This window comes from Lingula anatina, chromosome 1 (assembly GCF_051362555.1).
Source record: "Lingula anatina isolate TDL-2025a chromosome 1, LinAna3.0, whole genome shotgun sequence".
Taxonomy (NCBI): Eukaryota; Metazoa; Brachiopoda; class Lingulata; order Lingulida; family Lingulidae; genus Lingula; species Lingula anatina.
The window spans coordinates 32440416-32455466 of NC_141767.1; the positions used below are offsets into that span (position 1 = coordinate 32440416).

The 15051-nt window shown below is 34.7% G+C and overlaps 1 protein-coding gene and 1 long non-coding RNA gene across 3 annotated transcripts; one reads left to right on the top strand and one right to left on the bottom strand.

Moving 5' to 3' along the window:
* Nucleotides 1–113: 113 nt before the first annotated feature.
* Nucleotides 114–8386, top strand: LOC106153961 (histone deacetylase 8). The gene is made up of 10 exons (XM_086994467.1): nt 114–334; nt 678–730; nt 4882–5018; nt 5371–5512; nt 6021–6133; nt 6379–6456; nt 6646–6754; nt 6947–7214; nt 7475–7580; nt 7953–8386. Exons 1-10 carry the CDS (start codon nt 149–151, stop codon nt 7973–7975), a joined length of 1215 nt encoding a protein of 404 aa, XP_086850593.1. The 5' UTR covers nt 114–148; the 3' UTR covers nt 7976–8386.
* On the bottom strand, nt 1867–4768 carry LOC147764268 (uncharacterized). Of its 2 annotated transcripts, none has more exons than XR_015330877.1 (3): nt 4490–4768; nt 3013–3105; nt 1867–2607 (listed from the first exon to the last, which is right to left on the bottom strand). It is a non-coding gene; the product is annotated as an uncharacterized LOC147764268 (long non-coding RNA). The 2 variants fall into 2 exon arrangements; XR_015330879.1 differs by lacking the exon at nt 1867–2607 and adding an exon at nt 2783–2901.
* Nucleotides 8387–15051: the final 6665 nt, after the last annotated feature.

The window sequence follows — 15051 nt, forward strand, 5'->3', positions numbered from 1 at the left end:
AATATATTTAGTACATTTTGTATTTTAGAATTAAAACAATTTACATTTTTTTGGAGTTGAAATAATTTGATTTCGAATAATCGTTGGAAGGTCACACTTCCCGTTGCTGGCGAGAAAACAATGACCTTGATTTCCCGCGAAATTCAATATGGAGGAGAACGACCAAAACGTCCTCCATAAAGATGCCTCGCCTGTCTATCAAACAGACGTTAACGGAGACACAGGAGGTTCTAATACCATTAGAAAAGGATTATTACCAGAGAAGAAAGTTGTTTATGTTTGTAGTGCAGATTTTCTCAGTGAATGCGACAGAATTGCCAAGGTGCCATTTAGGGTAATTATTAATGAGCTCCCCCCCCCCCCCCAAACACACACTTAAGATACCTGTACACATTTGCTGATTTCAGAAAACATGGAAATGCACCTTGGTGATCAAAATAAATGTTCAATCTAATGGAAAATGTATAGGTACACTATAGGTTGATCAATGAACGCAAGTATACCTTTTCATTTTCAATTAAATCTTATTTCACATGACATATCTGAAAGAAAATATAGCTTGACGTTGTCCTCGTTTTTATGTAAATATGTTAATTACTTGTTTGCTTTACTCTCAAGTCTCAGTGACTCATCAAGTCTCACTCAACATATGACTTTTTTTTTCAATGACATTTTAGGCGAGTATCACACATGCTTTGATTGAGGCCTACGGACTGCTTCCAAGGATGAGGTAATTAAAAAGATAAATGTGTGTGTGGGCGTGCGCAGTCACACACACATACACACACACACACACAGTCATGGTGCAGGAATCACCAATATGAACAATACTCACTCGATCATTACAATTAATATGTAAATCAATAATTTGTCATCTACTTTGTGTCATACTTCATTGGTAATGAGGTAGATTATATCAAGGAGTTATAACAGAAGGAGATTACACGCAAGCCTTTCTATTGTCCCATGTCTGTTACGGTGGGCGGAGCTAGCTACGGGGGGCCTCCGGTCTCAAGGTTTCGTCTGCGTTGCTCTCCTCAGCTTGGAGATAAATTTCATATGCGTTATTTCGCGTTAGAATTCGAGATCAGTAATGTCAAAGCGCCGCTGTATGCTGACGATTTTTTTCACAGGTAATTATTTCGACGATGTGCTGGAAGGGAACGATATCATAGAAAGCGATTATAAGGTGGTGACTGAGGATGGTCGCCATGACCTTTTTTTAGTCGGTGATAGATGGCTTTTTTATGGCACAACCCGGTGAAAAATCACCAAGGAGAAGTCAAAAGAAAACGTCCCAACTGTGGTTTGTGAAAATGACATTCAAGTGAACGTCTGTCCTCACTGCCAAAGGACATAATATTAATACATTAACGTTTGGACCCTCCTGCCCTTGGGTCCCATAAACATATACACTGTGACAGTGCCTACGCTTTGTGTCTGGTTTTAAATTTCTTAAAGTATTTTTTCTCTCACTCGGTATAATTTTAATATTATAATGCATTTAATTAAAATTTTAATCCAAGGTTGAGGCAATGCCACGACACGTCAGTTTACTGAATACTCGTTATAAATTTCTTTATCTTGGAAATTTCCCTTTTTTTCAGGATTATTTGACACGTACTAACACTGTTCATATTTGTCGGTAAACAAGTGCACAGTGCTATACATTAAGAATAATTTTTATTCATTCATAAATATATTTATGTACAAAATATCAGAAATTTTAGTATTCACTGAGCTCTTTAAAGTGAAACAAATAAAGATGAGAATATTGAATTTCAAACTATTATTTACTATATTAACTTAAAATATCTTTTAAGTCAACTCTATACTCAAGCACTCTATACTCATGAAAGTAGCATCTGTGAGTAAAACCATTTTATTATATCAATAGAAGAACAAAAACAAAATTTTACACATAAGCAGTAATAAATGAAGTCATAAGAATGATTAAGTTGCTACAGTTTTCCAGTTTTATGCAGTCTATGATGGCATTTTTTTCAACCGTGCAAATAGAAATAATTATATTCTTTTTTATCTGACTTGCTGATACCAGTCTGTGCCAGATACTATTCCACTTACAGGCCAGCAAGGTCTGAGAATCTAATGGGCCGAATGAAAAAAAAATCCTAGAAGATAAAGTGGTTAATTCTTACAAATAGGATAAAAAACATGGGATTTTCAAAAGGTTATTATAGATCAAGACAACACTTAGTAAGAACATTTATAAAATGTAACAGCTGAAAAAATTAACTGGTAAGTAAGCAGTAAGTGACTGCTTTAAAGAAATTTCACTGAAACAGAAATTTCACTGGCAATCAGGTAGACTGTTATACCATGGCACTCAACAATTTCTATATAGGTTTTGAATTTTTTTCCACGTAACAGTAACATAAAATTTATGTCCACTTTTGCAATGTATAGAGTCAGTTAGGTGACTGAAAATATTTTCAAATGTCATAAAGGAGCACTATTAATTTAATGCAATCTCTGTTGGCCAGTCTTATCCAGTTTCTTCTCCAAAAAGGACAACTCAAGTGAGAATTTCTTCAGGGCCTTTTCTTCTGCCTTGCTAATGCCATGTCACTCAGAAAAGAGAGAAACCTGTAGGTTAGAAAAAAAAAATAATAGCATTATGAACTACTAGTATCCATGTAGACATTATGGAATTACGCAGTGAAGTTTAATGTGTCTTGTTATGACTTGACTGAAATAATGTTCACCACATAAAATGAACAATTTACAACTAAATTTATATAGAACATCAAGATTCATGATCACAAGCTAATAACCCCAAGAAATTGAAAGAAATTGTACTTATTACAAGAAATTATTTAAATCCGCCCTGGTTCCTACCCTTCTGACAGGACAAAAAGGGGATTTCAGAGAGGCTGGTTGCTAAAAGGAAAATGCCCAAGGTTGTTGTATTTTGAAAAAAAAAAATTAAAAAGGGTACTGTTGTTAGTGAATGTTTAATGCATCTTAGGCATTATGACAAAAGTAGCTTACCCCAGACACACTGACCTCCTTTTTTCATTGACATATTTTAATTTTTTCCAGCCTGACCATAATTCATATATTCAATGCAGCCTTCTCCCATATCTATAATAGAAAAAAAAACTTGGGTAGTGTTAAGATATGCATGTCAAATTCATTATCAATTTTGAGAGAATTTCTGTTTCAACACTACAAGATGAAATATTTAATTTCAAGTAATGAATAAACCTTAATAGAGTTCTATTATTTTGTAACCACCGAGGCAAAGCTTCTTTCTTAAAATAAACTGAAACATCCAAGCTTGCCACCTAACATGCCAAAGTAGTGAAGTATAATTTAAGTAGAGAAGCAAGTACCCCTTAATTATAGAGGTGTCTTACACAATAAGGTGTGTCTTACACACCTTGACTCAAAGAGAGATGTGTAGTGAGATAACAGGTAAAGTAATTGGTGGAGCCTAGGTGAACTTAAAACCTTAAGACTTTAAATTAAGAAGCACCAGGATTCATGTGTGTTCTTTTTTCAAAGGTTTAATATGAATTAAAACATATATATGTAAAAAGAAGACTAAATCAGTTAAAGATAACTCTACCAAAGACACTGTGAAGTCAAACTTCCTGTTAGACCGCCATGATGGAAAATGCTGGGTGGAGGCAAAATTTTCCAGTCAAAAAAACTCAGCACTTTACTTTAACAACAAAGTTACCACTCCAAAGCCACCCACCATGGTGAGAAGAAAAATGATGACCAACTGTCATGATAAGTCTTTTTAGATTTAAACATGAAAAAGGTAAAGGCCAAAATGGTACATTTACCCATAACACTAGAGTAAAAAATTGGTATTCTGAACAAATCAGGTTATTTTTTTCAAGAAATATTGGAGCAGTATCTATGCAATATATACCACGCCACGACCAAGATGTTCAAGAATCTAAACACACCAAATTTTTTTATAATCTTGCATTTGAAAAGTACAAAAAGCGGTAAGGCTTTTGGCCGTAACAAGCGTAACACTTTTTTATCGGAACTCATGAAAATTGTCAATTGTCGTATCCAAGCTAGACCACATGTAAAATCGCAAAAAAAAACAATACTGCTCAAGCAAGTGTGTTGCACACATAACAATTAGTTAAATTTTATGACTGTCATGTGACACAAGTTTCAAAAAGTAGGAGGAAAATGTCTTTTGGAGTAATTTTTTTTTCGAAATATTAACAAGATGGCGGCTTAAGCATCTGCTTGTTATTCTTTGCTATTGCCACAAATTACTTAACAATTGCAACTGTATAAAGACCAAACTTTCTTCATCTGATACTATATTTATAGGCACTTGTTATGAGTAAGAAATATTTTTCGTGCAATATTTATTCTCCACACACCACCTCGCGAGATCAACGTGTAGCTGGACACTTACACAGTGAGACCCTACGACATAAAAGTTGCAATTTATCTTCATATTTCGTGTAGTTATGCATTTAAAAGCACTTACCTGTTTTTTGAAAACCTTGTCCAACATAATATCATATAAATTCTGTATTTCTCTTATGTTTTAGAAACTTTGGACTCCGTTTCTGTTTCTGTCCTCAAAAATCAACAGACGAAGGCACAGATACTAACAAACGAGATTTAAACGAGAGTAACAATTAAGCGTAACAGAGATAGGCATCCATTGTTCTCTGGGTTCTATTCATTCCGACCAATGAGAGACCGTAATACGGGCTCCGCCCCCACGCGTGTAATCTCCTTCTGTTATAACTCCTTGATTATATTTATGGTCATTTACTGGATGTTTTTGTACTTGTATTAAAATATACAAAACATTTCCTTGGATTCATTTATTTATGGTTATTATTTAATTTTCATTGGATTTTTCTTTCCTAGTGTGGTTCCTCCTAAACCAGCAACATTTGAAGAAATTTGCCATTTTCACTCAACAGATTACATAGAATGCTTACAAAGATTGTGCCAAGATGATAATCCAGACAAGTATGATGAGGAAGCTGAAGAATTTGGCCTGGGTAAATTCCATTGATTTTGATCTAGGACCCATAATATCTTCTATCCTAGTTTTGATCAAGCCTTTGATTATGTAAAAACATCATATCACCTTTTGAGAAATTAAGAGGTCACAATTATACATATGGGACAATATATTCCAGGCTGTTTAACTATTTCTTTTTCTAAATTTTATCGGTCAGCTTGCTTTTACAAACAGTGGCTGATGGAGAGGACTGAAAAAAACTTTTTAAACAGGCATAGCCTTGATAGGCAGTTTGAAAATAAATTTCACAAGTTTCCAAACCTAAGTTTTAGAAAAAATAAAAATATTTAAATTCTTAACTGAAAGTTTTTTTTTTCATCTTTATGTAGGTTATGACTGTCCCGCAGATGAAGGTGTATATGACAGTGCCTCTTGGGCAGCAGGGGGGACACTTACAGCAGCTGAACATCTGGTCAGTGGTCAGTGCTCAGTGGCCATCAATTGGGCAGGAGGCTGGCATCATGCCAAAAGGTGGGTCTTGCAGAAAAAAAGAATAAGGATATATTAATATAAAGAGATTCATGATATCTCTTCAACTTTTACCTTTGAATAATATTTAGAAAAAGTTGATGCTTCTGAAATTCATGTATTTTTTTTTCTCTGAGAACTTTAAAATTTCTTCAAAATAAAAGAAAGCCATACCAGTTGTAAACAGTGACTTACCACATTTTTCCAGTATTTGACATTATGTTTTTGCCCCAAAAAAGATGTATTGTCAAATATGCACAGGAAGATTTTTAGGCCTGGGGGTGTGGGTGGGGGAGCTTGAAAGAACAGTTCTTTTGATTGAAAGGTCCTTCCTGAATCACAATTTGATCTTTAAGTAGGTTCTATGCCATTATCCACAATTTTTTCAGAAAAAGAACTCCCCAATTTAAACCTGCTGTTTGTATGCCATTTCCAGTTGTAATTTTTTTAATGGAAATGTGCTGAATAGAATTGTGCTATTGCAATTCAAGATGTGTCCTTTTTTTTTCAGAGATTCAGCTGCTGGTTTCTGCTACATCAATGACATTGTGCTAGGAATATTAAAGCTACGGACCAAATATGACAGGGTTTTGTATGTGGACATTGATCTTCATCATGGGGATGGTAAGATGGCTAATACTTATGTATACACTGTATTATACGATTTTTACTTTTTCACAAGTTAATTCAATTTTTTAAAAAGTAAAGGTGAAATACTTATGATCGTCAAAGTATCTAACTTGACAACATTATCCATGATGTGATAGGGTGGCATGTGCATAACTGTGTTTTAACAACAAATTTATAAGATCAATTGTATAGCTTAATCAAGGTTTTGATTTCTGTTGAATAATAATTTTACCTTTCAGGAGTGGAAGATGCTTTCTGTGCTACATCCAAGGTTATGACAGTATCCTTCCATAAATATTCACCTGGGTTTTTCCCAGGTGTGTATGTCTCCTTAAGTACTAGATTAGTATAGATATTTTAAAAAATGGTCGAGTTTTGTTGTAACAATTGAGTTCTCCTCAATATTTTTAGCTTTATATTGCCAAATATTAATGCTCAGGATATTCAATTCATTTTTTTCTTCTGATATTATTATTATTATTATAATTTTTGTATCATGCATACAGGCACTGGCAACCTCTCTGACACAGGTATTGGAAAAGGAGCTGGTTACACTGTAAATGTGCCCCTCAATGAAGGATGCCAGGATGAATATTTTTATCGAGTGTTTGAAAAGTAGGTTTTATGTGCTCTTCTCAAGCCCACAAACTGTATTTTTATTTCAAGTTACATTTTTTGAATGCAAATGTATTTTTATTGTTTATATCTGTTACCATATATATTATCTGTACCAATTTGGCATAATTGTTGATAGAGCTGTAGGGATATATCTTTCTCAATACTAACAGATTTTGGTCAACATTTCAGGGTCATGGATATTGTTAAGATCAAATTTGATCCAGAAGCAGTTGTATGTCAGTGTGGTGCAGATGGTCTGGCAGGGGACCCCATGGACTCCTTCAACCTGACCACCCTGTCTTTGGCAAAGTGCGTACAGTATTTACTCAATTGGAGTGTTCCATTGTTACTCCTGGGGGGTGGTGGGTATCATATTCCCAACACAGCCAGATGCTGGACACACATCACTAGTGTAGTGACTGGAACTAAACTGAGCAGTGATATTCCAGAACACAGGGTAGGTAGTGACTAGTTTAATGAATGGGCATCATTTCATGGATGACCTGGGCTTTTTAAATTCTATTTGCTAGCTTTACTTTATATTTGCAACTCAAATGAAAAACATTGCTTTTTGGTATTTTTACAAATTAATAGGAGTGTGCAAGCTAAGGACAAAAATTAAGAGAAGAGTAGACAATTCTGATTAGAAAACACAAAATCACAAAAAAACTTATCCAGAATCATACCTAGACTTCAAATCAGTGTTTATTTCTCCAGTATTTTACACTCTATGGTCCAGACTATGATCTGATGATCTCTCCTGGAAATAGAGCTGATACCAATACTCCGTCTCATATTAAGAATGTCATAGCACAGATATCAGGTAAGAAAGGTTGATTAAGACAAATAATATCTTTGTTAACTAGATACAAAATTTGATCACCATAACTTTATTTATAATTATTGCCGTTAAAATGTCCTTAGAGTGATGAATTGTACTTACTGGCTTGTTTGTGTGTACCTGCATGCATGTGTGTGTGTGTGTGTGTGTGTGTGTGTGTGTGTGTGTGCGTGCGCGTGTGCGCTTTTACTGTCAATTAAAAAACTTTATTTGCAAAGCATATTGATTGCCTATGATCTTCTTTAATTTCATCATTTTATGGACAGGCCAATTGGAAAGAGTTGTGGTCTTTTTAAGATTAATATTTCCTTTTTTCTAGTTATTTTGCTCATGTATTCCTTGGGTTTATTTCAGAAAATCTCGAGAACCTCCAGTGACTGAAACAATATACGGATGAGTGTAGTTTGCTAAATAAATTTATCAGTGACGTGGCTATTTTACAAACAAATGAAATAATATCATTAATATTTTATAAGTATACAATGAGGTCAGTTCTTTCATTAGGCATAAGAAAGTGTGAAAATGTATCATTATAAGCTGCCCAGTGTCTGATTCCCTGTGCCTCTCCATTTAAATTGTCAAAAAACAAAAGGTTTTAAGGGCTGAAATTGAAGGCTCTTTAATGCTGGTTTTATTATTAATGTTTTTAACATGTGAGTTTTCTCAAAGTTTTTAACCATTTTTAATTCCATTTTGGGATTTATATTTTTTAATATAATTAAAATACAAGTTAATTTTCATGTTCATTGTTTTAATGTCATATGTAATAAACATTTCAATATTTTTAATTTTTGTATTATGAAGATAGGTTAGATGGCTCAAGTTTTCTTTTTCTGTCCTTTTTATGTACAGACAGACACAGATGTGTCTGTACATATAGCCGTCACCTGCATGTGTTGTCAACGTCGCCATTGCCGTCGCCATGCACTTTCACCGATAACAGGCTAAGTGGAAAACTGTTTTACCTTCAGGCTTGAAACTTTCAGAACTGATGAATATGCATAAAATGGGAAGTTATGCATTTTTTCACTTTTTTCAGCATACATGTGTTGTGTTGTACGCAAATTTCCAGAGTACTGTCAATACACGTTTAACCTTTATTTTTCTGCGCTGCGTTTCTGACATCTACATCTCGTGACGTCTACATCTGGCGATTACATTGTGACCTGATATTCTAAAACTTAGCACTTCAGCTAAAACATTAAATTCCTCCCCACCTTGAATAAAGCGGCATGCAACTTCAGTATGTAGGTCTAGTCTATAACGTTTATAAAATTGAGCACACAGTTTTTTTTTTAGTTTGTTATGAGTGTATAGCATTGTATGAAAGTTATTCATTCAGTCTTTGGCAATAAGTAAAAAGATATAGTGGTAGTTGTAAAAAGATATAGTGGTAGTTAATTAAAATATAATAATACTGCAAACACTTGGGAGAATGTCATCATATCAATCATAACTTGCTGAAGAATATTGGAGCTGGGGCGGGTGTTTCATGGAAAGGTAATCTTTCTCAGAGAGAATGTTGACACTTGCACCTGAATCTGCCATCATAGTAATGTATCTTCCATCAACTTTGACCTTTGAATATGGCGAGGAGACTTGGCTCTTCATGTTTAGTTTGTAGGTGTACTCAACGTCATCCTCAATTTCAATGTTGTTTACTGGTGGCTTTGATAAACAAACTGCTGTGAAGTGATTCTGCTTACCGCAGCTATGGCAAATGTGTCCCCATGCTGGACATTTCTTGTGTCCACCCTGATGTGGCCACTGACCTCCACAATTACGACACTTGTTATTGCAGTTTTTGTTACAGGTTGCTGGCTTTGGTTGATTGAAAGGGTGTTTCTTAGTTTGGTGCTTGGCAGGGTGACGTTTGGTCGTTAATTGTTGCTTAGCTTTAATAACAGTATTGACCGTTTGGCTTTTAATCATTTTGGAATGTGCATTTGTGACTTTTAGGTTCCGTGCGTATTGTAGAAGTTGATATAAGGTTACATCTGGATCTCTCAATCCTTTGTCATGTACCTTATCTAGTCTACATCCCATTATGATCTGAGATTTTGTCTCCGCATTTGGCTGCGCATATTGACAGGTTTCCACTAGCTGCTTGAGCATATAGTAAAAATCATCATTGTTAGGTATATCCTGTACTGTCTTTTTAAATAAGTGTCGCTGGTATTCAACATTAGCAAGCAGATTAAAGTATGCAGTGATAGCCGCAGTGAGACATGCGTATACGTTTTGTCCCGGTACTGCTTGTCTATCTTCAGTTTCTGGCATAGCCTCTATAGGTTCAAGTAGGGTTTGGTTAAAGCTGTCCACGATGTCATTCAGATCATTCCAACCCACCACACATTAAAAGCAGGCCCTTCTTCTGCACAGGGTTAACTATGCCGCACCCATTGAATTCATTGCTTTCCAATCTCTGTAACCATTTCGCCCATCTAATATTCTTCCCCTCTGAGCGGCAATCAAATGGTTCGTACAATAGAGGTTGTAGCTGGATAGCTGCCATGTTGTTTACATCTGTTCACAATAGTTCTTTTATCCTTGTTGCCAGTTGTTGTGTTGTAATGTTAGGTTTTTGAAAAGAGAACAACGCATAATTCCAGAGTACTATCGATGCAAGTTTTGCCTTTATTTTTTGCTCTGCGTTTCTGACATCTACATCTCGTGACGTCTACATTTCCCAATTATGTCGCAACCTGATATATTCTATAACATAGTGCTTCAGCTAAAACATTACATTATGCAACACCAATAACACAATAAATCTACTAAAATATGTATCCAATCGAAATTCCCCCCGTCCAATGAAGGCTCTCTCCATGTCCAAATGTTTTCCCTTGACAATTTCGTAAAGAGAATGTACCAGTGTTGGAGTATCTTGAGATTGCCAATTTACCTTCATTTTATTATGTGATTAACTGATTCACAGTTATCATTTGTCCATGCAATAGGTAGGTCTAGGTGTTTTTCTCTAGTTTGGAAGTTTTCCTGTAACAGTGGAAGGATACTGTCTAAATGATGTTTTTTTTTAAATTGGGGAACATTTTCAATATTTCTTATTAATCCATTTTGGCCAAATATAGCTGGATCTATTTTCTTCCTTCTTACACAAGGGGACTTGCTCTTTATGTGGTTGATGCTGCGAGTGAAAGGGTGTTCATGGAGTGAATTGTGTAGACTTAGTCTTTTGCTACATTCGCAGGCCCTGAAGCGGAAGTACGAGCCTTTTTTTTTTTCGTAACACTTTTTATTTGCTACCTGTTTCAAATTTGCGGGTCTTTGGTTTTCTGAATCCGCCTCAAGAACCATGCAACTTTTTGTGAAGATCAGGAAGTTTGGAGTCTTATTCAGCAGTTATACAGTCCATAACAAACTCTGAAGTATGGCAACACAAGTTAACTGAGAATTCAGCATTGCCGTGGATGCTGTTGGGGCCTGGATATGTCCCAATATATATTCTAAAAGGGTGATGGCTGGGTGCATATTTTCGATCCAAGTTACCCTTCTTTTGTATGCAAGATTGTGTTTGGAACAGGTCTAATATCTGTGTAGCTCTGAATTTGTGTAGGTTGTGGTTCCATGGGAACAGCATGCCTTTTCTTAACTTGTCTGTACATGTAAAACAGTCCATCTTTTTTCACAGCAGATATCCATTTAGAATCAAGCTTAGCTTTGTAAGATATGGGTAAGTGGTTCCCACCCCAAGCCCCACAGGCATCGTTGAAATCGCTTCCAAAGTCAACGGCATGAAGCTCTTTATTTTTTTCGTTATTGATTATGAGCATAACATCTTCCTTTTTCACCGACCAGAATACATTCAAAAATGTCTCCTGCTGAGTGGAGTATTTCTATTGCCTCTACTTCGTTATGGATTTCCCCCCTTTCAGCTCTTATTCACCAGACAATGGGTCCAGGTTTTCTTCATCAGGAAAATTACTGCTGTATGTTATTGGTGTAATCTTGCTCTGGTGTAATCTGAAAGACCAGATTTCTGTTCACTGCTTAAACTAATGTCTGCCAGTACATCTAATGTTGGTGATCGTTCAGTATGTATCTTCAAGAGGAAAGAGAGAGATGGTTTGGCCCAAATTCCTGCATGGTGCGGGGCACCATAGTATTTGTCCACATGATGACAGCTTGTGGTAAGGCAGAGCTATCGACTACTCTTCCAGCAACTTTTCTTGATAGGGGGGTGCTCAAAAATGCATATTCAATTAACACTGGTTAAATCTCTTTACGAAATTGCCAATACAGGGGGGAGGCAATATGACCTAAAATAAATAATAGTTAAAAAAAAAAATAGACAAGACAATTAATATGCTTGTTTAATTAGACATTGGGAGCCATGTTGCAAGAAATACATATGAAATGCATGTTAATACATGTGAAATTATTGTCATACAGATGTGCTTTATTATCGATCCCCAATTCCTTGGATAACCAAAAAATCTGTACTTCACTTTTCTAGTCAGAGCTAATGCACTCACCGGTAATATATACAAGGTATTCTTCTAAGCTTTACGATTTAATTCCATAAGTCCTATTTATTATGTTTACTTTTAGACATGCAACAGCTGCAGATTTTAGATATGAAGAGACACAATAATCAGATTCCATACTGAGACACATTTGCAAGTTTACATTTTTTTAAAAAATTAAACAATTTAGATAATAAATTGTATTTATTCAGGAAGTTGTTTGTTTCTAGTTGTGGTAATAACTTTGTTAATAATACATCAACGTTATGTTTATAGGAAATGGTCTTAGTTTGGGGCTTGTGTCTGCACATTTTTACCTTTAACACCCCATTTCCATAGATTTTTAGATCGATCTATCCCTGTGGGGAGTCTCACTAGATTACTGTCAGCTTGGCCGGCTTAAGCGTCTGTCCCGCCTACTAAAAGCTGCAAGGGGGTAATTAACTATGGTGTCCGCTCGGCTGACTGCAATTTAGCCTGAACCCCCAGGGAGTTAGGTCAATCTAAAACTTAATCTTTAGATCGATCTAAATCTCTGGGAAAGCACCCTAAGTAGTTGACCAAGGCAAGGTGATAACAGATGTCCGGGGTACTGAAATGTATCAGTCTCTGTGTACTTAGACACACACATTTATTTGTTATGATTAATATTTTTGGGAACTTTTTCTATCGAACTACATCAGTGAGAAGTCATTCAGCTTTTTAGCTTCAGTGATACTTTTCTGAATTTTCTGAATTGCAGCTTTAGCAGCTACACTGGAATATTACTTACATTGTTATTTTATTTTTATTTGGACACCCACCACCATCCACTTTCACCTGCCTTCGTCCTTGTGCTTTTTCTCTAGGATTCCCTTTTGCACTATTCTTAGCCTCAATTTTACATTTGTGCCAACTTATTGCTCCAATAGCTTTTGTTGTTTCACATGTTAATTTTTCATAATGTCGTCATTTTTCTTAACGTTGGTTGCATTCATTAACCTAAACTTTTAGTAAATTAAATTATATATTATGTTAGTTCTTTAGTATGGGGATCTATGATTATCCCTAAATTATGTAACTATGGCGGCATTTATTTTTCATTTGAGCCAACTTTTTGCTCCAATAGCTGTTGTGGTTTCTCATACTTTTCTCAATTTATTTTGGTTGCACTCATTAATTATAACCTATTTTATTATTTTTATATTATGGCAGTTATATAGTTTGGGGGATGTAATTATATTATCCCCCCAGTTTTGTAACTTTGTATTTTATTAGTTTTTATCATTAATAAATGACAATTTTCAGTCATATGGACTTATCTTATTTACTTTTGAGCAAAAACAGAGCTTCTTTGTGCTTGGGAACATTTGGCTACATAAATATTATTATTACACTACATAATTGCATTATTACAATATGTAGTGTGACAAGAATGTATGCCTCTTCTAATGCTGTTTCAAAAGTTTGTCAAACTTTTAACTTAACATATAAGATGGCACATATACAGACTTTCATTGAGTAAAAGTGAAATCAGCGTGAGATAGATGCAACACATAACAGACACAAAAAAAGTCTAAAAAGAGAGCCAACTATTGAAATGGTGGGATTTTCATGTAGACTCACAGATGTGTCTGTATCTTCACTTGTATCTGTCGTCTCCATTGGCAACGTTGGCCATGACGTCAGCTTCATCGTGCACTTAAAGTGTTATGTGGATAAGTGAAAAACTGTTTTACCTTTTGTTTCTCAAAAATAAACAACTGATGAATTTTCATAAAATGCAGGTCGTGTTCAAAAATCAGCTTGATGGGACCATTTTTCCAGAAGTTAAACCATTATCCCCTACTATTTTTGATTCACCGTTATACACATAAATGCAAACCCCTAGCACCGTTATACAAATAAAATAAAAACCATGTTATATCTTGCTTTGGAACTTGTAGGACAAATTAATTAACAGAAAGATGGAAGTTTGAAAATTAGCTTGATTGGTTTATTTTTGTGGAACTGTTTTGTGGATTATCCTCAGATTTAATTCTTATGTATGTTAGCAGTCTCAGATATATGACAGTGTTTTTTGACATTTTCTGCATCTTAACGATATTATTAGTTGATTATATGAAAATAATTTTAGACCCGTGTAAAAAGTGTCAAAAATTGCAATTTGTCAGATTCAATCTGTGTCTTAAATGGAAATACTAATTTCAGGACAGTTTATCATATTTGGTATGTTCTTCGCTTTTTTTAATCCTGTTCATTTAATCTTCAAAACTTCAAATTATGCTTGAAACACAGCTCCAAATTCATCATGTGATGTAATATTGGGATTTTTGGGGCAAAAACATTTTTGGTTACCAGATTTTCTCAGGCACCTGGACAGCTATAAACATTCTTTTTATAGAATTACAACACTTGAACAAAGTACTACGAAAGGGGTTCAAGGATTTTTCTTTAAAGACTTACTGTTGATTTTTTAAAAACATAATTTTAGCCCTATTTGGTTACAGTCCCGCCTTAGTATTTTTTTTTTTAAAGAACATTATCTTAAGATTGATATAGAGCTGATATTAGAAAACCAGTTCTATTGGCTTATTATATTTTAATTTATCCAATTTTTTTGTGAAATTTAAATTTTTTTTCATTCTGGTATTTTCAGTGTGAACTGTCATGGTTCATTCTGTCATGGCCTTATGCTTGTTACACGTTTTACTTACATAAATATTAGCTGTTGTGCATTATTTTCAAAATTTAATGTAGACTTTGCACTTAAGCATAATATATTATTGTATCAAAATTGACAGTAGCCTTTTTTGCATATAAGTGTTTTCTGCTTTCTGTCTGTACATTTGGAAGATTTGCTTCCTTGTTTAGCAGACTGTTCTGTGTACTTTTAAAGGTAGTCTAACATTTTCCTAATGTCTGAAAGTCATATTTTTATCCCTGAAATACAATCTTTCCAGCAAATATCCTTCATGATTAATATC

What these genes read in the sequence shown, in the direction of transcription:
- LOC106153961 (XM_086994467.1), top strand. Translation starts at nt 149, where the DNA reads ATGGAGGAGAACGACCAAAACGTCCTCCATAAAGATGCCTCGCCTGTC. An exon ending in AGCTGAAGAATTTGGCCTGG is followed by an intron (nt 5,019 to 5,370) that starts GTAAATTCCATT and finishes ATCTTTATGTAG; the next exon opens with GTTATGACTGTCCCGCAGAT. An exon ending in TGATCTTCATCATGGGGATG is followed by an intron (nt 6,134 to 6,378) that starts GTAAGATGGCTA and finishes TTTACCTTTCAG; the next exon opens with GAGTGGAAGATGCTTTCTGT.